This window comes from Carcharhinus amblyrhynchos, chromosome 5 (assembly GCF_965287045.1).
Source record: "Carcharhinus amblyrhynchos chromosome 5, sCarAmb.v2.hapA, whole genome shotgun sequence".
Taxonomy (NCBI): Eukaryota; Metazoa; Chordata; class Chondrichthyes; order Carcharhiniformes; family Carcharhinidae; genus Carcharhinus; species Carcharhinus amblyrhynchos.
Window position 1 is genome coordinate 36,212,677 of NC_137328.1, and position 21,386 is coordinate 36,234,062.

Consider the following 21,386-nt stretch of genomic DNA (forward strand, 5'->3'; position numbering starts at 1 on the left):
GAGGTTTGGGAAAATGTGGTTCATGTGGCTATTTTCACATCTGCCCCAATGGTCACTCATTCCTCTCCCATCTCCTTGATGTCATCATGTCCCCAACTCCTTTCGCCGTCCTTCTCCGTAATCCGCTGCATTACTTCACCCTTAACACCGCATCCACTCTCACTCTCTCTTACTTCCCCAGGAACAGGCTGTGAGAGGCCTCAGGATGCTTCAATCTGTTTCCTGCCTCCCATCCTTCTTGAAGTGGCTTTCTTTGTTTTCAAGATTCAAACTTTTAAAACAAAATCAAATTGGAATGAGGAAAGAAACTGCCTGTCTATGTTTTTCTCTCTGTCAGTTTCAGGTATCAGTAATTAGTGGGGGGGAGGGGTGGGGGCATTTCTCCCAGCCTGCCATGCAACAGGGCAGGAGACATCAGCGGAGGCCATTTAGCGGGCTCCCCGCTGGGCACCGCGGCCTCCGTGCATCTCTGGGGACAAGATTTCTGGAGCCTTCAGCTACATAGCAGATATGGCAAGGAGCTGATTTAGGTGTTAAAATCCAGATTTTAATATCATTAGCAGACCCGGGATTGGACTGGTTCACCCCAGAGAGGTTTACAACAGCTTCCCACTGACAGGGAACTGGTGGTCGATCCCGCTGGAGTGAAGGGAGACCAGAGAGGCCCTCCAGGAAGTCAGGGGCAAGGGAGGGTGCCCCTTGGGCATTATCAGTCTAACCCCCTAGCACTGTCTAAAAGACAAACTGGCAATGCCAAAAGGGACCTGTGGCACTGCCCACTGGGCATCAGGCACTGCCAAGTGGGTGGTGCCAGAGGTGCGGGGCCCATTGGGGCAATCAGTGAGGGTGAGGGGTCTCGCTGTCACTCTGTACTTGGGATAGGTGGATCGCGGGTAAAGGGAGGGAAGTTGGTGATTAGGGGCTGGCCATCTGGGCGGCGGGGGGGGAGGTGGATAGGGGCTGCTGGGGGACCAGGGTTGTTGGGGGGGAGGGGGGGCGGGGGTCAGGGCTGCTGAGGCAGGGGCTGGGGCCGAGGGGGGGTGTGGCGGATAGGGGAAGTCAGGACTGTTGGGGGGATGGGGAGACACCGGAGCAGGACCAAGAGGCCAGTGATTAGGGGGTGGGGTTCGCACAGCCAGCAATGAGGAGTCGCTGAGCTGGTCAGTGATCAGGAGGCAGAAGTGCAGGGCTACTGCGTCAGTATCAGTGCTGACAGATCAGCGTATGCGCAGCGGCCTGCTCAGCACTATGCTGCCGGCCTCTCCAGTGGGAATAGGCCCTGTCCTTGGATTTTCAGCATGAATCTCCCTGAGGCACTTTGCAGTGCTCAGAATGTGGGAGATTCATTTTGAAAATCCCGCTGAAAAAAGCCAGCGGGAGTTACCCTCGTTTTTACGCAAATTTGATGTTTACAAATGTGACCCATTAGCATTGAACTTTTCATTTATGGCATACATCTCTTTGTTAAAAATGCATTCAGCATGCATAGTGCCTCCATAAAGCTTTTTAGATATTTGTCCTCTAGCTTTTGGTCAACTAAGTTTGAAAGAAAAACGACACTTCGAGCTGACTGAACAATACTGATATTTTCTGGGAAATTAGTATACAGGATAGTTAATCTCAAAGTCTCAATCCACATTCAGCTCACAGCATCAAATTATTAGGCTTTTAGGAGAGTCTTCCTGTACCTACATTAACATATGCAAGAGATGATTCAATGTACACATATTACCATGGAATATATATATATTTTAATTGTTACATTAGTTAAACTATCAGAGATGAGGAATTTCAGGTACAGAGAAAAAAGGGGCTTTTCAATTTATTTTTCAGCAAGCATTCTAAGAGAATTGTGAGAATTCAGTGCCCAGAATGCACAGAGTGACAAGTTTACATCAGGATTTTCTAAACTAAATTGAATTTAAAGTGGGAAAAACTGACAGAGAAGAACGACGGAGATATGACAACAGTAAAATCAAGGGAACATGTACAAATGTATTTTTTTCATTATAGAGAAGTATAAAACTCTTACAGGTAAAACAATATTTTGCTGCTAATATTACTGAGGTTTGGTTGCAAGTAAAGGTCTATATTTTGGGTGCTACACTGGATTCAGAAGAAATATTGCTAAAAATTCTTTCATGGGGATGTGAGACATAAACAGATCTGCAGAGATGGGCTAACTGTGATATTTTCACAGCAGCTGATCTCCTACCAACTGGGTCAATATGGTGGGCAGAGAGAGTGAACTCACTGAAGAACTGAAGGCATTTATATTGCTCTCTGAAAGCTGGACTTAGCCAGAATTACAAGCAGTTGGCAGAAGCCAGGGTACAGGCAGGATGGCAGAAGTAGCAGCACATTCTAAAGCTACCAGCATTGGCATCACATACAAAGCTATATAACTGGAAGCTGGTCTGAGAACCATTGTGTAAGTACACAGTATTGGCAGATAACAGTCAATTGTTTTCTAAAACTCAGACAATTTCTTTACAAGTTCTTCCCTTTTTCATTTTGCTGTTCCGATTTCTTTCATCTTTGACACATCCCCAAGCAGATGACTCTAAGTGCTGCTGGGTTTCTCAACCGGAACATTGGATCCAGATGCTCCGAGGGTGGATCGAGAGGTTGGCCGTCTTGCTCCTCCTGCGAAACAGAAATAATGATAAAGAGAATGAGAAATGAAAATTCAAGAACCCATCAATAAAAGAACCGGATTGGTTTTGTCAATTTGAAAAGGTTAATGTCTGTGTAAAGACAATACACTGAGGAATTTAATGTGCAGCTTTTAAACCTTTGCAAATGACCTCTGCTGATCAGATTTCAGACCGTTTTATGGTTAAATAATCTCTCAATGCTGTACACCTGTCACCAGAGTCCCAGATAAACTGCCTCATCATGGAAGTTTCACATCTCACTTATTGCACATTTAACAAATTTCTTTGGTAAGCCAGCTGTTTTCCCAACTGACTTATTTTTCCAATCATCCGTTTTAAGACCCATTCTTTTTGCTGCGTTTTAAAGTCTGTTTGGGAAAGGTGCTGTGATATGTACCTTGTGTTGCCCAGTGAAACCTGTACTGGGTGATGATGTATATCTGGATGCAGAATTCATGTGGTGCCACCTGATCACAGCTATCAGTCCTAGATTTGGGAGTCACAATGGCACAGTGGTTAGCATTGCTGCCTCACAGCAGCAGGGACCTGAGTTCGATTTTCAGCTTGGGTCACTGTCTGTGTGGATGTTGTATGTTTTTCCCATGTCTGTGTGGGTTTCCTCGGGGTGCTCCGGTTTCCTCCCACAGTCCAAAAATGTGCAGGTTAGGTTGACTGACCATGCTAAATTAACTCTTGTGTCAGTGGGATTAGCAGGGCAAATACATAGGTTTATAAGCATAGAGCATGTGTGGGATTGTGGCCAGTGCAAACTCGATGGGCCAAATGGCCTCCCACAGAACTGCAGGGATTTTATAACTCTAGATTATTAGTTCTCCACTGGATAGTTGCAGGTTGTGGTCCCAGCCTTTGACCTCCAGCCAGGATTGAGCTAAATGTCTTTCATTCTCTTTGTCATGGTTAGGGGTGGAATGATGTCTGACATAGAATATGGCACATTGAGATGTGAAGGCTGTTCCAATAAGGCCAGAAAATGTAGAGTGGGAGCTGGAGGTGTGTGTGTGTGTGTGTGTGTGTGTGTGTGTGTGTGTGTGTGTGTGTGTGTGTGTGTGTGTGTGTGTGTGTGTGTGTGTGTGTGTGTGTGTGTGTGTGTGTGTGTGTGTGTGTGTGTGTGTAGCATAAAACCTGTTGATCCCAATAGTCTATATCTGTGCAGTATGTAAATGAGACGGTCAAACTGACCACAGAAACATATTTTGAACTTCCAATTCTAGAATGTTGACATGTCCATCTATTACAGAGATATCTGTGGCCTACACCAACATCACTGATTGGAGGAAATTGTGGGGCTGAAGGAGTGCCAGTGTAAGTACTAAGGGACACCATGGCACACGCAGTGTGGAAGAGTCTGTATATGTTTAATCCAGGATTCTCTGGGAGTTTCTGTTCTCTGTTATTCTTTCAGCAGGGAGGCACTGAGCAGAAAGGAAGGCTATAAATCAGAGGACCATTAATCTCAGAATGATGACAAATGTTTCCAAGTGGTCACTTGCAATGTCGTGTTACCAAGTCCTGGAGCAACTCTTTGTAAGAATAATGCATGTGGACACCCAGCAAGGAAAACAAAAACTACTCAGGAAACCCGAACAGTCTACACACATTGCACTTGTTTCTATATGAGCGTGTTTGTATGTATATTACCTTATACAGCCATGTTTTTTTCTGTCCATACGCATGTAGTGACATCTATACATCTAACTATATGTGGGTCTATTTTTGCAATGTACATAGCATCCCTGCCCTGCAGGAAGAGGGCCTTTTGTGTCAGATACTTAGCAAATTATTTCAACCCCCAGACAATACATGGCTTTAATCAGCAGAAGTGGGTGGCACAGTGGCACAAGTGTTTAACACTGCTACCTCACAGCACCAGGGATCTGGGTTCAATTCTGATCTCAGGTCACTATCTGTGTGGAGTTTGCACATTCTCCCCATGTCTGTGTGGGTTTCCTCCGGGTGCTCCAGTTTCCTTCCACGTTCCAAAGATGCGCAGGTTAGATGGAATGGCCATGCTAAATTGAACCTTAGTGTCAGGAGGATTTAGCAGGGTAAATACCTGGGGTTACAAGGATAGGGGCAGGATGGGATTGTTGTTGGTGCAGGCTCGATGGGCCGAATGGCCTGCTTCTGTACCGTAGGGATTCTATGATCAGCCCTGACTTAATGTATTCTGGACACAAAGTGTACAGTGACATCACAAATTATTTTGACATATTTTCTCTTTTTCTAAATGTAAAAATGGTGCCATTATTTAATTCCACATAAAGTTATATTGACCTGATCTCTATATTATGGTATTAATTATTTAGAATTAAAATTGCAGTCAGAGATCTTTGCTTTTATTTCATCCTTTTGATTGGCAACTGAGCTTTCCTGTTCGAAAAACGAACACCAATTTCTTGCAGCAAAAGCCGCTGGAGTTGCTCGGACTTCCACACCACCAACAGCAGCCTGAGAGAATGGCTGTAGACTGGGATCCAGATACACTGATCCCTCATCTGGCATGGGAGTTTGTATCCAACTCACTTGTATGATGGCAGGTGTCCTGGTTTCCAGTAGATACAGTAAAAAGTCTGACAACACCAGGTTTTAGTCCAACCTATTTATTTGATAATATACTCGCAAGCTTTCGGGTTAGCCCCTTCGTCTGGACTAAAACCTGGTGTTGTCAGACTTTTTACTGTGTTTACACCAGTCCAACGCGGCATACCCACATCATGACTACTTCCAGTAGATAGCCTGTGGTCTGGGCATCTGCCCACGCAAAGCAAAGTTGGTACCCACCCTAACACCAAATACTCTGGCCAAGTCAGCTGAGGAGGGCACAATCTCACCACAATTTCCAGGATCAAATTCCCACACAATTTTAATGGGATCATTGCTTGCAACATTTTTAATACTGAAAGCTACAAAAACAATATTATAGAATCAAAAAAGCCAGGTTAAAGTAAAGAAATTTCTATTTTAAATATAAAAAGATTGCATGCAAATATAGTTTTTAGTCTGGCTATCCTGCATGCCCAGTCACCCCACCATAGCCTTATCCCCAGTGCTTTACTCTTCACATGAGTGCTCACTCCAAGTGGTCATGACACAGCAGATACTCAATTCCACAAAAAAGAACCAGCAGTCACTGTGCAACCCAGTGCAGTCCAGATTCAATCAGGTACCCTCCTCAGATGGACACAGAACAACTATTTGGCTGCATAAAGCAAAAACTGTTAAATCAACAAATTGGCAAGAATGTATTGAAGTACAAAGGGTGACGTAATGAAAACACTCTCTTGGCAGGAGCCATGCCTCATGGAGGTATTTTTGGCTCTTATGTACTTCAATCATGCTTTGCAAGGTTTGCAATCCAGTTATTACAGCCATGCATCACACAACCCCGATACACATACCCAGCGTACAAGACTCCCAGTTCAGTGTGACTAGTACATTTCCTTCCCACTGTGCACATGGTACAGGCAAAATCCAAACCAGTCGGTAACTAGACCTCCCAATCTATGTGAAATGTTACATGACCATTGCAAGTTTTCTTCATTAGTAATCTAACAATTAATTCTTTGGGCTTGATCTTACCATAAAGTTGTGCCTGTTTTTGGGCGTGAAAACTTAATAAAGTCAGGTGTGAGGTGAGTAGCGCGATCCTTATTCACCTCCGTGCTGGTTCCCCCATGGCCCAAAAATGGCCATGATTGGGACCATGCCCTAAACAGCCGAAATGCATTTGCATGCAATTTGAATTGACTTAATAGACTGCACACCCAGCCTTACTGGCACTTCCCCCTTTACCACCGCGTTCCCCATCCAGAATCAGCGTGAAACAGACATGGTCCTTAAAAGTCCAATTCAGGTGCTCCAGTTAATGAGAAGGTGAGTGCTGAGTCAATTTAGCTTGGCCAATCCATCTAACCAGCGCATCCTTAGACTGTGGGAAGAAACCAGAGCACCCAAAGGAAACCCAAGCAGACATTGGGAGAATGTGCAAAACTCCATACAGACAGTGACCCAAGGCTGAAATTGAACCCAAGTCCCTGGTGCTATGAGGCAGCAGTGCTAACCACTGTGCCACTGTGCTGCCCCCCCCCCCCCCCCCCCCCCCAATAGTAGGGAATTTGCTCTCAATGATACATAGCTTTACTCCATGCAATATGATTGATTCTTGATGCTTTCTGAAATGATCTAGCATAGCAGTGCCAACCTGCACTGGGGGCAGTACCGGGAGAAATGCCAGGGGCAGTGCTGGGTGGACCATAGTGGGACCCTTATGGGGGAGGGGATTTCATTTATTTGCAGTGGTAGAGGGGAGTGGATGTAGGACCATGGAATCCTGGCGATGGCTGTTTGAGTGGGGATTTGAAGGAGTCTGATATTCGGGGAAAAGGTGGGTGAGGGAGAGGTTGATGGTGCCGGCATTAACGGTTTGGTTGGCAGGGGAAGAAGTAGCAGCTCTGATCATGGCGGGATGTGGGAGTGGGGGTGGGTAGAGGCTCCGGCTCTAGTTACAGGGGAGGGTAGATGGTGGGAGTGTAGGCTCCAGTCATGGGGGGGTTGGAGGAGCCCATGAAACCTTTGTGGTTGGGGATGGGGCAGTTTTGTTTTCCTTTGCTCAAGATACCCTTTAAACATGGCCCAATCCCTTTGCAGCCAGGCTTACCAATGTCCTTAGGCTCCATCTCCCCTATACAATGGCGCGAAACCTGCCCCCCTTTTATTTTTGACAGAATGTCAGAAGTTCTGGAAAGAAAACCTGCCCAATACATTGGTTGTCAGTCAGACCCTGACACTTTCCCAAATTCTGGAATGACTGCCCCCTGTGCATCTGTGTACATGTCTGCATGTCTGTGAATTAGTAAAATGTCCTCTTACCTCTTGGTCCAAAGTACTGTAAGTAGCAGTGATTGCAGTATGGTTTCTCATCATACTAAACAAAAGAAAAAAATTGAATTGATTTAAATTTAAAACAATGAAATAATTTCAAAAGCACTGATTACATCCTCAGAATGGTCCAAAATTCTGTACAAACAATTCATGCTAAAGCATAGTCACTATTCTAGAGAAACAAACACAGTAGCCAATTTGCACACAGCAAGAGACAACATGTGAGGTGAATAACCATCAGTAGCTACAGTGAGGTAGATGGTGGTGTAATGATGTTGACACTGGCCTAATAATCTAGAGACCCAAGCAAATGCCCTGAGGACCATGGTTCATAATCCCACTATAGCAGATGGCAAAATTTGAATTCAATAAAAAACTCTGGAATTTAAAATCTAATGATGCAACAATTGTAAATTGTCATAAAAATCTATGGTTTATAAGGGTGAAATTCTCCCCAAAAAATTTGAAGTGTTGAATTTGTGTGAAAACTGTAATAATTCATGTTTCTTTTTCAGTGGGAGTTCAGAGAAGAATCTTCCACACTCTGTGCACTGCAGAGGCCACCAGCCTGCATAGGGATTGGATATCATTAAATTTCAGGGGCAGGGCCAATTCCTGCCAGGGAGGCTGAAATCAGTGTGTGAGTGGGTTACTGCGCATGTGCCGATCTGGCAGTGCCGAGATTGGAGCATGCGCAGTGGATCTATGCTAACAATCTCCCTTTTTGCTGGCCAGCTCAACTGCTAGCCAGCCCTGCAACCCCCGCAACATCAGACCACCGCTCCCCCATGACCCAATTGCTGCCTCCCCAACCATTCCCAGGCCCAGCCCCGACACTCTCCCAGCCTGCCATGATCTCTCCAGCCACCGCCCGCCACTGCCCCCCCCCCCCGCCCCAGATTCGCCCCCAGCAGTTAACCCGCCCCACAGTCCCGCACCCCCAGCAGGTTGAGCCCTCCCCTCTCCCAGCCCTTCCCAATTGCTGGCCTTCCTCCAACCCTGACAAATCCCTATGCAGAGTGGTAGCCGGACATCTCCCCCCACTCCCACCGATCACCCCCTAGCCCCACTCCCACCACATCATGCCTCCATCAGGCCCCACCCACCAATAGGCCGCACCCCCTTGACACTGCCTAATGTCTGATGGGCAGTGCCAAGGTGCCCCCTGGGCATTGGCACTTTGCCCCTTGGGCACTGCCAGGGTGTCCAAGCCCAGGAGCATCACTGCCCGACCCACTGGGGGACCCCAATTGCCCTCCTTTCACTTCAGCAGGGTTGGGCCGCTAGTTCCCTAAAAGTGGGGAGCAAGTGTAATCCCCGCTGGGGTGAAGGAGTGAAACAGTTTGAGGGGGGGTGGGAGAGGCTAGCGGGCTCGGAGACTTCAATCCTGAGCCCACTAATCTCATTTAAATTGTAGGGAATTTGTACTCAAATCATTTACGGGTCTCCCCCCAACCCCCGATTTCCAGTGAGGAGCAGATGCTGTCGGAAATCTGGCGCTGGGAGAATCGCACGGGGTGTGAACGCCTCCGCAAACCCCATGAATCGGCCGCTGCATTATTCTCTCGGGGTGGGAGAATCATGGCCCAAATGTCCTTTAAGGAAGTAAATCTGCTGTCTTTATCTGGTCTGGCCTTTCCCCAGCACAGGTCGGCACTGCTATGCTAGGTCATTTGAGAAAGCAGATACATGTGACTCCAGACCCATAGCAATGTGGTTGACTTTTAAATGCCCTCTTAAACATATAAGATTATGAAGGGAATAGATAAGGTAGAAGCAGGGACATTGTTTCCACTGGTAGGTAAAACTAGAACTAGGGGGTATAGCCTCAAAGTAAGGAGAAGCAGATTTAGGACTGAGTTGAGGAGGAACTTCTTCACACAAAGGGTTGTGAATGTGTGGAATTCCCTGCCCAGTGAAGCAGTTGAGGCTACCTCATTGAGTGTTTTTAAGGCAAGGATAAATAAATTTTTGAACAGTAAAGGAATTGAGGGTTATGGTGAGCGGGCAAGTAAGTGGAGCTGAATCCACAAAAAGATCAGCCATGATCTTATTGAATGGAGGAATAGGTTCAAGGGGTCAAATGGAGTACTCCTGCTCCTGGTTCTTGTGTTCTTATGTTAACTGGCCTAACATTCAGTTCAAGTGCAATTAAGGATGGACTATAAATGGTGGCCCAGCCAGCAACACCCACATCCCCTGAATGAACAACACAGTGGGATATTCTACGTCAATATCAACAGCCAAATGGGGTCTTGTTTATGTCTCACTCAATCCTACATTGTCAGCTGAGATTGTATAGGTTGAGCACCTGCAAGTGGGCTCGAATCTTTGAATCAGCCAAGCTAGAGAGCTGTTCATTGCACATAGAAAAGCAATCTTAAGCAATCAAAGTTACACTAACCACAGTGAGAACTTTTATGCTATTTTCTTGATCTGAAAAAGATCTGAGAATAAATTTTCAATAAAGCAAACACCAAACCAGAAAAGAATTTGTCTAGATAAGCAGTGAACTGTCCACCACAGAACCGATTTGTGTAAAGATGACTTTAATCTCCCTGCTCTTCATAACAATCTGTCTACAAATCCATGCTCTGCACATCTCATCTATCAATCCTGTCCATCACTTTTCCTGGCATTCCAGAGGATGATGTGGAGATGGACTGGGATAAGCATAGTAAGAAGTCTCACAACATCAGGTTAAAGTCCAACAGATTTATTCGGTAGCACAAGCTTATGAGCTCCAGAGGATAACATATCCCATCTGGAATCAAAGGCAAAAGAAAGTAGCAGCCAACTATTTTGTAAATAAAATGTGGTTTCGAACAGAAAATAAAAAATAACTTTGGTAATGTATTAACCATTAGTGCATACAGGGTCTTAGAATGATTTTGAAGTTAGAAATACACAGAAGTTGCAAATGGAATTAGGCCGTCCAGTCCAACTAACCCATACTAACCATTACCATTCATGAACAAATAATCTGAATTATATTTACCCACTCTTTTCATATATCCCTTCAACCCTTTATCCTTCTGATCTCGAACATTGACATGGGTGTGACTTTAACCCACTCCACCCATCTGGAATGGTTTGTCTGCACAGTTAAAGTCACTTCTGAAAACCTACTGCCACATTCAGACTCAGCTCCCACCTATCAATGCTTTAACTGTGTTCTTTATTACGCAGTTGAGGCACCCACTCAGCTCATCTGAGAACCTAACTGAAAATCAGGGATCGATAATCTCATTAGTACCTCAAGAACACGTTAGTCACCAATTTAGCAGAATATCCTCTTTGGTTGTCCCACTCTGTAAAACCTGGTCCACGGGAAGAAGAAGCCCTTTAAGAGTACATTAGTGTGGACTATCAAAACCCTCCCTTTAACAGCCGGACAAATCATCATCTGCCATCAGTTAACCAACTGACCCTTTTCCACCATCTTCAGTGGGCAGTTGGTTGCCAATATCTGAATGGGGCTTGAGAATTCAAACAACCAGAACTTCAAATTAATAATGTCATGTCGCATCCATCCACTTAAAAAACAGCCATAGATAAAATACTCCCCGTGGTAATTCCTCAACCATTAACCCAAAGTCTACATCTCATAACTCTTTGTACATGCTCTTCTGTCTCTTATGTTTAATTTTGTGTGTCTTGTTGCCCATTCTATTTCAATAACTACAAGAAACAGTCTGCTTCTATCTACCCTGTCCTATTTTTTCTTGGTCTTAAGCATATCTATTGCCTCATCCCATAACTTGTACTACTCTAATGAGAAAATAACCAGCATTTCAAATCATTCTGGGCCCTAATGAATCTGCATTGTACCATCACTAAAGCCTCAATGTCCTTCCTGTCGTATGAAGCCCAAAGCACACATTACTCCAACTAAGGTCTTATTTCACAATTACATCCGGTTTCTCTGCTTCTTTTAATTAAAACTAGAATTTGTTAAGTTTTGTTTAAATTTTGCCCTTTATCCTGTGAAACATTACCTCCAAATCCTTCTGCTCTTTTTTAGCACCAAGCTTACTTACATTCAGAATATAGTTATTGTTTTATCTAACTGAAAAATCACCTTGTACTTTGATTGAATTCCATCTGTTACTTTTGATTCATAATTTCATCATATCAATATCCCTTTATAGCTGTCAATGTCTTTCTGAGATGTTAACTAAATCTTTTGTCAAATAAATGGTAAGACTACTGCCAGAAGGCAGGTCTGTGGCTCATTGTTGGCTAATGCCTCATCCTGAGATGATGTACTTCAGTCTTGATTTGCCATTTCTTTTCATTTACTATATCGCAGGGTGAGGACACAGACCCCCAGTTTGCCTTAACCAGATTGGCAATGGAACTCATGCTATTCACATTATCCTGAAGCACATGCTAGCAATCCAGCTAACTACGCTAACCTGCCCCTCTCAATTTGCAAATTGCCATTCTTTCTAGGCCTTCATGAAAATCATTGAAACACAGGAAACAGAACAATATCTGTAAAATCCTCAAAAGAAATTTCAGTGTGCGTCTTATCTTAATCACCTGAACAGTAACCTGATGGAGCAGATTTCAGGTCTTTATTTATTCAGGTAAAATCAAGAGAATCTGGTCTGCTAGATTACTGCCTAGGCAGTCAGGGCAAGAATCTATTCTATAAGGTTGATCATGTTGCCTCTTCTTAAATCCATGCTGACTAATATTTTCTCTTTATCTAAATACGTAGTCATTTCACCATTAGTTACTATATCCAGATTTTTGCCTAACATGGATGTTAAGTGAATGGATGCAGATTAGCTCTGCCACCTTTTTTAAAAATGGCCCCTCCCCAGACCTCTGACATACATCCACCCACAACAGAGCCCTAAAGTCTAATTTCTAGAGCTGTAACAATTTCCTCCTCTGCATACATCTGAGATGTCTCTTCTGCATTAATTTGAGCCAGGTATGTGAGTGTATTGTGTATTTATTCTATCACCTACTCCAGAAGTCACCCCCTTCATTCATCGTAATGCAGTATTCGAGTGTTCAGAATTACAAGGGCTAATGTGTCACTGGGAAAACAGTACCACCCACATTATAATTTAGAGTCACATTGTAGAGTGTAGTAATGAATGAGCCTAGTAGAAGTCATCATGAAGAAAGCACCTGGTTAGGACTGTACCATATGTGTATATATATAATTACATGTAAATATAATATGTACATAGTTATGTGTTATTAATAATCAGTTATTGTTCAACCATAACGCTTCCAGGCTTCTTCATGAGACAACAAACAACCGTACAACATGGTGGCAGCAGGTGAAGGAGCCCAAAATCCCTAAGAGTGAAGAAGTGAAAAGACTGCAGTTTGACGTGAGAAGTGTGCCTAACTTGGAAGATCTTGAATTCACAGCTGGAGATAGTTTATGAAGCTCCATTACAGGCTTAGCAGCTGAAGGACTGAGGAAAGATCCACTCTGCAGCATAAAAGGACTCCACGACAGTGTGTAGAGATCCGATGTGAGACCTGATTGAAAGCAGAGTCAAAGAATCCAGCGGGATTGCTAAAAGGTGAACAATGTCCAAAAAGAAAGCCAAAATAAGCTTTTAAATTCAGCAGTGACAGACCATTTTTTTAACTGTCAATTTAAGCATTGTAGGAGTAGCCAATACTCTTTCTGATGTACTCCAATCTAAAAAAGACATTGGAAAAAGCAGCCATCAGGCAATGAATAGTCCAGCAGCAAAACCATAAAACCATCGAACCCTACAATGCAGAAGGCCATCAAATCTGCATCAAATCTCTGAAAGAGCACCCTACTCAGGCCTACCCTATCCCTGTAACTTCATGCATTTACCATGGCTAATCCATCTAATGTACATATCTTTGGATGCTAAGGGGCAATTTAGAATGGCCAATCCACCTAACCAGCTGTCTTTGGACTGTGGGAGGAAACCGACAGTTTCCCAGAGGAAATCCATGAAGACACGGAGAGAATGTGCAAACTCCACACAGACAATCACCCAAGGCTGGAATTGAACCCAGGTCCCTGAGGCAGCAGTGTTAACCACTGTGCCACCGTGCCACCCCACCATCCATTTTGTGTGGTAAAGTTAGACTGTTGGCACAGAGCAATCCCAACAGTCCAGCTCATAAAGCATCAAAAGAACAAAGTGACTCCAGGACAAGGCAAGCAACTGCCAAACAAAACACAAATAGTGGCAGTCCACATCAATGCTGTGAAGCCAAAATACCTTCCAAGCACCAGCAATATCCAGCAATCTCTGTGTGGTGCTTTCATTGCAACCACCCAAAACCGCGAGACATGCAAAGGATCCCATGAGATAGATGGACCATACCAACAAAAAGTCCAGCAATGCTTCTTGGGAGAAATCAAGGATCCTAGATGCATATTTTGGAATGCTGACATATCTGTAAATGGTCAGCTCACACATTTTAAGTTAGACACAGGAATCAATGTGACAGTCCTGTTAAATCTGGAACTGTGACTAAAAGACTTCTGATTCGAGACAACAGACACACCACTGTATGGCACCAGAGGAATCCAACGAGCCATCCTGGGCCTGATTCAAGAGTTGCTCTAGTATGACAATGAGTCAACAGTCAAAATTCTGTATCTCATCCTCAAATAACCCTTTTCTCTCCTGAGCAGCAATGTCTGTGTTGTTCACAACCTCCTTAAAACGGCAGAAGATGTTAACCAACCACTGCAATCAACTACACTGAATGGGAGACTTGTGAGAGGTTCACCAATGCTGATGATCCTGACTGGGACAGTTCGGAACTGTCTTCACTCTTCGCAGAGGCAGCTGTTCCTGCCCCTTTGCAAACAGCAGAAAATATTCTTCTTCAGTCAGACCAGCCAAAACTCCAGGTTGGTGTGAGCACCAACATACTCAGAACTGAAGATACAGAGAAGGTGCAGCAGCAAACTGTTGAGCCTGAACTTCAGAGTCAAACAGTTTCTGTCACAGAACTAGGGAAATCCATAGCATCGAGGCTGGAGCTTCAAGCTCACACACACAACACAAAGCCGATCCTGGAGCAGGAGAGAAGCGATCACCAACTCCCCAGAGCAAAACTCAGAGAGGCACAAATACACATGAAGAAACTGAACATAGCATTAGAAACCAAACTGCAGGTTGAACTCGAGGGTAAGGAACATAGGAACATAAGCGAGTTAAACCTTCTATCTGCAGGAAGAACAGGGTGGACCTGAATGAAAAATAAAACCCGAGTCCACACTGTGAATGAATGGAACGAACGTTCCCTCTGGAATGAGAGGGATAAGATTATGGCATCCAACCCAAGAAGAACAGGTTGTCAACAAAGAAAAATGTATATATGTATAATTATGTGTTTTATTCAACCAGACACAAGCCTCTGGATCTCTTCATGCAACAACATACAACAAGACAACAATAAAAGCAAAACTGGAGCAGCTACTTGGATCCTAACTGTCTTGTTATGTTTCAAGAGAACTTTATTTTCACAGAAGAGGTTGTGGGATTGAATGATGTTTAAGGGTTATGTTTTAAAGTAAGCTTGTGTAAAACACAAAATGGAACAGCGTTATTTTCTTTCAAATATGTTTAAATATTACTTAAATTTCATGATATCTGGAACTTAACATTTGCATACTTTTTGAAATAGCCAGCTCACTGTAACCTTTCACTGAGTGCCCAGAATGAAGAACCACCTTCACTGTGGCTAAAATCTCTTGCTTAAAGCCCCAAGTTAAGTTGCTGGGATGAACCATTGGATGAGTAGACTGAGTAGATGGCTGACATCTTGCAAACTACTCCAAAACAGATCTTCCATCATGCTGCTGCATGATGAAGAAAGTCTGAGGATTTGCATGGTTCTGTGGGAAGGTGCCACCCAAAGGTTAACAGGTTAACTATGTGACTCTGGGCTGAATTTCACCAGTCACAAAGGACATGATAGAAAAAGTCAGGGGGATGGAGGGGATGCTCTAAAATAGTGAGGGAAAGCCAGAGTAGGATGCTTGTCAATCTGCCTTGTGACATAGCGGGAATTCTTGTCAATGGCAGGGAAGGTGAAGTACAGCATTCCCATCAAGAGGTCAATTAAACCACTTAAATGGCCAATTAAGGGCCCTTTGCCATTGCTGCTGGGCAGGTGGGCCCTCTACCAAGTGAGGAAACCATCAGGTACACAATGGTGGCGTCCCAATAGGCCTGGGCTGGGAGACCTTCCTTTTTAGACAACTCTTTCAAATTTTTATTCAATCTAAATCTAAAATCCAATTGAATCCAATTCATGGTCCCCACAAGGGAGACAAACGAAATCCAAAGCTGACAAGATGAGGCACCCCAGATGCATCCCATTTTGGGCATTTATTTTTGTTTTGGTACCTTTCAGTACTTTATTTCTGACCAAGAAAGCCAATTCAAATTAAGTCAAATCATAGTCCCCACATGACAGACAAATAAGATGCCAGACAAGAGATTGCATCCCATCCTGGGCTCAATGAAACAAGATGGAAGCTGACAGGATGAGGCACTGCACCCCCTCCTGGGCTTCATCTTAGCCAAAAGGCTGAGATATATTTGAAATATTGCATCAGGTAAAGCCTCAGTTTTACCTCTTTGGGTCCCCTGATCCTTTACTCTGTCCTAGCTTAGACAAACCAGGATCACAAGTGTCAGCACATCCCCAGTGCACTGGGCTAGCCTCATCCCCTGCCTGATCATGGTTTCACCCTGCCTGGTAAGTGATCTGACACTTCATCTTATGAAGGTGTCCCTCTGCAGCAATGGCCACCTTGTGCCAATGGCACTGCCTATCCTCACCAACCACCTCTTACCGAGGTCAGCCTGGCCAGCCCAGGTGCCCCCAGCCTCCACTTACCTGGCTGTGGGAGCACAGTTCTTCCATGTGTCCTCTTATAGGTGCAGTCCCAGCAGTCAGCACTGCTCCCAGTGGCACTGCTTAGGCTGCTAGGTAGGCAGGCCTCTAATTGGCCAACAGCTCCTATTAAGTGGCAACTAATTAATTGCCTACTGTACATAAAATGTGGTCCTGGTTTCCACAGATCCAACTTTCGGACCCCCATCTGTGAAAACAAGAGACAGCTCTCTATTTTGGGCCTGTGATGACTATATTGCTTAGACCGAGAGCAGGCATGCAATCTCTGCAACAGCAAAGTGGATGTAATTGGCTTAATGGATGTTCGTTGCGACATCGTGTGTGAATCCTTGTTGTTAGGAGGATGGTGACAGAATATCGGCATATTTTGTGAAGAGCTGCTCTTGATGCCACTCAGTAGAAGTTCCTGCTTGTGAGCTACTGATCTGTGCTTGTTGATTATCTAATGGCCAACTAATAGGTATCCTCTTGGGGAGCGAGATAATAAGTGATGTCTCATCAAGGTCACACTAAGATGAACCAGCTTATGATGGAAAACCAACTGAGTTCTTTAGTACATTTAGTGGCGATTGATTCATTATAGTGACTTAGAGAGGTGGAAAAAAGAAAGATCCAGCACCTTTCAAACCCTTGGGAGTTGCAGAGTGTCTCACAGCTGATGAAATACATGTTTGGATGTAATTACTGTTGCAGGGAAGTTCAGTTGTCAATGTGTCTACAGCAAGGTCCTACAAACAACCGTTATTAAAAATGACCATTTAATTTGTTTGAGTGTGGTTCATTGAGAGATACATATTTGCTGGCACACCAGGAGCCATCCCCTGCTCTTTTAGCTACATTCATTTAAATACTCCCATTTGCAGATATATCATTGGAATTCATTTTGAGTATTCCTTCTGGTAGCCAGTCCAGAGAGGAGGTATTACTGAAAGATAATATCCTGCTTTTACAGCAGCTACTGCACTCCTGCATATTGTATTTACCGTCATCTTTTTGTGTTTGATTCTTTGACATATCCATAACAAAGAAATACACATGAAAAAAGTTTAAAGCGTTAATGTTTATGCTAGCTTTGCTGTGTTTGAATGCATTTTTACCGCAACAGTCTTCATCTTGAAGAATTAGATTCTGAGGCACTTTACAGGTTTTTATAAAAAAGATATGTGCACCAAACTGCAGTCTTTCTCACTTGTGCTTTGAAATCGTTGATTGTCTGAATCTTCTGTTCTTTTTGAAATGCATGTCCACAATAGACATTTTGATATCCAAAGTTCTATTTGCATAAAGCATTTCATTTTGAAATGACTCAGAGCGATCTGTCTGCTTTAAATTACCCATTCAGTCTGTAACTCATGTAAAACATTCCTTTTAAAATACCCCCTTTTGCAGTTTAGCTTTCACCCTGAAGAGGAGCTGAGATCAGTCAGTGTGATTTTGAATTTGTACCCTTTATTCATCCCAATGGTTTCAGTGGCCATTGCTGCTATAGCAGCCCATTTACACTGATGTATTCGCACACACACCAACATACAAAACATATACACACACAAAGTAGCGATAGTGACAGTACACCCATTACTTAAGCATGCAACCTTGATGAAAATCATATTCTCCCAGATGCACTGCCATGTAAATGAGGAGAATCCCAGTAGTGGAATTCGAACTCAGATCAGGATGATACATAATTAGGTTTCAACTCCGTATGTGGATGGGGAAAAAGATATTGATGTTCATGATTAAAAAGCAAGGCCCAGATGTTCTGATTGCTTACAATTCCCTCAAGGAGAAAACAGCTACAAAGCATGCTTGAAGAACCAGACTCGAGTAATAATACAGCTAGACAAACACTGGGCAAACAGATGGAAGCTCAGGACATTACGTACCTCTGCATGTTGGCCCGGACTTAACTGTCGCTTACACCGGTAGCATTTTAGACAAAGAGGGTGATAGTCTTTGCCTAAGGATCGCTTTTTCTCCGCTGTAAAAAGAGAAAAGTTTAATGAAGATTCTCTTTTTAATAGAGAACCACCACTTGCAGCCACAGTCATTTATAATCCTATTTTAAAATGCCCAGATCCATTTGATTCATGCCGGCTACATTGCAAACAAGAGAGATTCTCCCACTTTTTCAGAAAGGTAAATCTGGTCCCTGACACATGTTTCACTGTGATACCAATATTCTTTCTGTTTGTCTAAACAACGTTATCCTGAATACACTTTATAATCTCCTAAAATGGTATCCGATGGCTGACTTTTAAAACACGGTGTCACTGCATTGAGATTTTCCTTGAAAAACGATGCTATGACTTTTATGCTGTGTGATATTTGCTAATTGTGCAATGACAATGTAATCAGAATGTGTCCGTTATAAAAGACCAATTCCTTCCTTTAGCAACAGGTGTAAGATGAGGAGCTGTAAGCTCATCGGGCCTATTTCCTCTTGCTTACCATATGGTACAAGGCATTTGCTGTATGTTTATTAGGAGGGAAATCCATTAGTCTGGTTATACTTTACTAACGTCCAGCTTTAGTTTGTACTGATTAACTTAAAAAGTTAATCAGTAAGGTACTGAATCCACTCTCACAAGCCAGGCACTTGCATTGCAGAGTCATCTCGACAACCACCATTACCGAGCCAGCTATGGTTAGGAAGTGTTTCTACAATTTGTTGTCTTAACTCAAAAGACCTGGCTGAGGCCAAATTCAACCAGTTACAGAAAGAACACATCCCCAAAACCATCAGAAAACACATTTGATTGCACATTCATTATTACTGTCCCTCTCTGTAAACGAATAGTTGTGGTGTATTGCACAATGCTGTGTCAGCATGAGCAGGAATAAGCTTACAGAATGAATTCTTCCTTTATCTCGGCTGCATGTTTCCAAAGGGACGCACACTCACCAAAATAGACAGGTTTCCCACAGATTGGACAGTATGAAATCATCTTCTGAAATTCTGTCAATTCGATCCTATAGCAGATGCAGTTTAAAAAAAATCCAAAACTGACAGGAAAAGCAGCAAGTGTGACGTGTTTCACTTTTAACTCCAGGATGTGGTTTTCTGTAAGGGCGCCCATTAGAGAAGTTTCTGACAAGTTTGACTAGAACATTAAATATATTTCAGCCAAAAGCCATGAAGTTACACAACCAAGTAGATCTGCAGAATGTTTACTTTTATTCCTTTATTACAGAGATTAAGAAACAAAGAAGTGACAGAAACCTTCCTGAAAATTTTTAACATAGGTTTTTATTTCATTTTTTTTCAGTTTGATTGCTTTTTTGACCAATATTGTAGGTTAAGGTGACGGATGATGCATTTTATTTTTGTGATCAATGTCAATTATTTTCTTTTGATCAAAAGTTTTATTTAAAAAATTAAGGATGATGAATGTTGATGCGAGAATCATTTTCAGTGTCCCCTTTCAGTTAGTATTCCAAGCACATTTTTAAAAAATATTATTATTTCAGTGGATGAATGGTGGCAAGGCCAGCATTGGACAACCATTCCTAATTGTTCTTGAACTGAGTGACCTCCAGCCCATTTCAGAGGGCATTTAAGAATCAACCACTTTGCTGTGGGTCTGGAGGGACACATAGGTAAGACCAAAAGGACATTAGTGAACCCAGATAGGTTTTTATGACAGTTGATGATAGTTTAATGATTACCATTACTTAGGTTAGCTTTATAATTCCAGATTTTAATAACTTAATTTATATTCCACCAACTGCTATGATGGGCTTTGAACCCACGTCCTCAGAGCATTAGCTGTGCCTCCAGATTATTTGTCACCAGTAAGCCACCGTCTCCCAGCTGCTTCATGTTATGGGCCTATTCAGCATAGAAATTTGCAGCTTGTTTCCAACATCTTTTAAAGATGTCCAGAGCTGATGAGGAGAAGTGTAAGAACGCTTTCAATGGAACTAGATGATCTTATTATGAACGCTTGGTAGAGAGAACACAAGGTCATAAAAGGATTATCTCAGTATGCGGGTTCTACTTTGACAACTGGAGAAAACTGTTGACATTGCAAGATTGACATCTTTTAGTTGTTATAATAAGTTGTTCCTACTGTGATCTCTTTTGTCAATGCTTCAGTCTTTATTTGCACAAGATTAAGAAATGCGAGGGGTATGAAATCTACTGGTATTGTAATAGTCTGTCTGACTGACAAGTCTACAGAGATATAGGGATTTAGGAACAGCAGCTATTTTTCCAAAAGCAGATTAGTGATTTTTTTTTTGTTTTTTGCAGTTCCATACATACCATCATTACAATATGGCTCATTGGTTCTGTACATAGTGTAAATAGGCATGAAAGGGCCTTGAGCTGGCATGAGTTGGCATGGAGAGAATGGAGGTGACATGGAGATGTGAGGGGGATGAGGGAATAATAGTCTTTAATAAAACTGGGATGAAGTTCAAGAGATTTGAGCCAGGCCTTCTAGCCCACCATGACACTAGATTGCCCTCATGGCCACCAATGCTCTGCTTCTGGGGTGCAGACACAACCCTATTCTGCACCCACGACCCCACCACCCCTGGACAAAGATCATGACATTCAGAAGTCTTTCTACCAAGGTGAGTCTGGCAAGTTAAGAACTTTTCTGACTTGAGCTACCCACTCTTTGTCTCTGACAGCAAATGGTCGTGACATTAAAAGGTTAAGTCGCCATAGTCCCAGATGCTGCTCTCCCCTTTGAGAGGGAAAGCTGACTGGTGACAAATTAACCTGAGGATCGTCACAACTTAGGCAAGGGGCAAGGTTGAGAAGGCATAGCCTTCATGTACAGCCACAGCCAGTATAGGAATTGAACCCGTGCTGCTGGCATCACAAACAAGCCATCCAGCCACCTGAGCTGAACCAACATTATGGTGGTACAGAATACATTCTGGATAGACTTCAGGGTGAAATTGTTAATGGGTTATAAA

At 43.3% G+C, this 21,386-nt stretch overlaps 1 protein-coding gene and 1 long non-coding RNA gene across 2 annotated transcripts; one reads left to right on the top strand and one right to left on the bottom strand.

The window, feature by feature from the left end:
• Nucleotides 1-1,601: 1,601 nt before the first annotated feature.
• LOC145343422 (cysteine-rich protein 1) lies at nt 1,602-19,455 on the bottom strand. Its single transcript, XM_080189651.1, has 4 exons — nt 19,360-19,455; nt 18,341-18,435; nt 7,548-7,602; nt 1,602-2,646 (listed from the first exon to the last, which is right to left on the bottom strand). Exons 1-4 carry the CDS (start codon nt 19,400-19,402, stop codon nt 2,564-2,566), a joined length of 276 nt encoding a protein of 91 aa, XP_080045777.1. The 5' UTR covers nt 19,403-19,455; the 3' UTR covers nt 1,602-2,563.
• LOC145343423 (uncharacterized) lies at nt 2,624-4,285 on the top strand. Its single transcript, XR_013886703.1, has 3 exons — nt 2,624-2,739; nt 3,916-3,980; nt 4,081-4,285. It is a non-coding gene; the product is annotated as an uncharacterized LOC145343423 (long non-coding RNA).
• Nucleotides 19,456-21,386: the final 1,931 nt, after the last annotated feature.

Coding starts and splice junctions, on each gene's coding strand:
- LOC145343422 (XM_080189651.1), bottom strand. CDS start 19,402: ATGATTTCATACTGTCCAATCTGTGGGAAACCTGTCTATTTTG. Junction 7,603..18,340: donor GTCCGGGCCAACATGCAGAG/GTACGTAATGTC, acceptor TCTTTTGTTTAG/TATGATGAGAAACCATACTG. Junction 2,647..7,547: donor ACAGTACTTTGGACCAAGAG/GTAAGAGGACAT, acceptor TCTGTTTCGCAG/GAGGAGCAAGACGGCCAACC.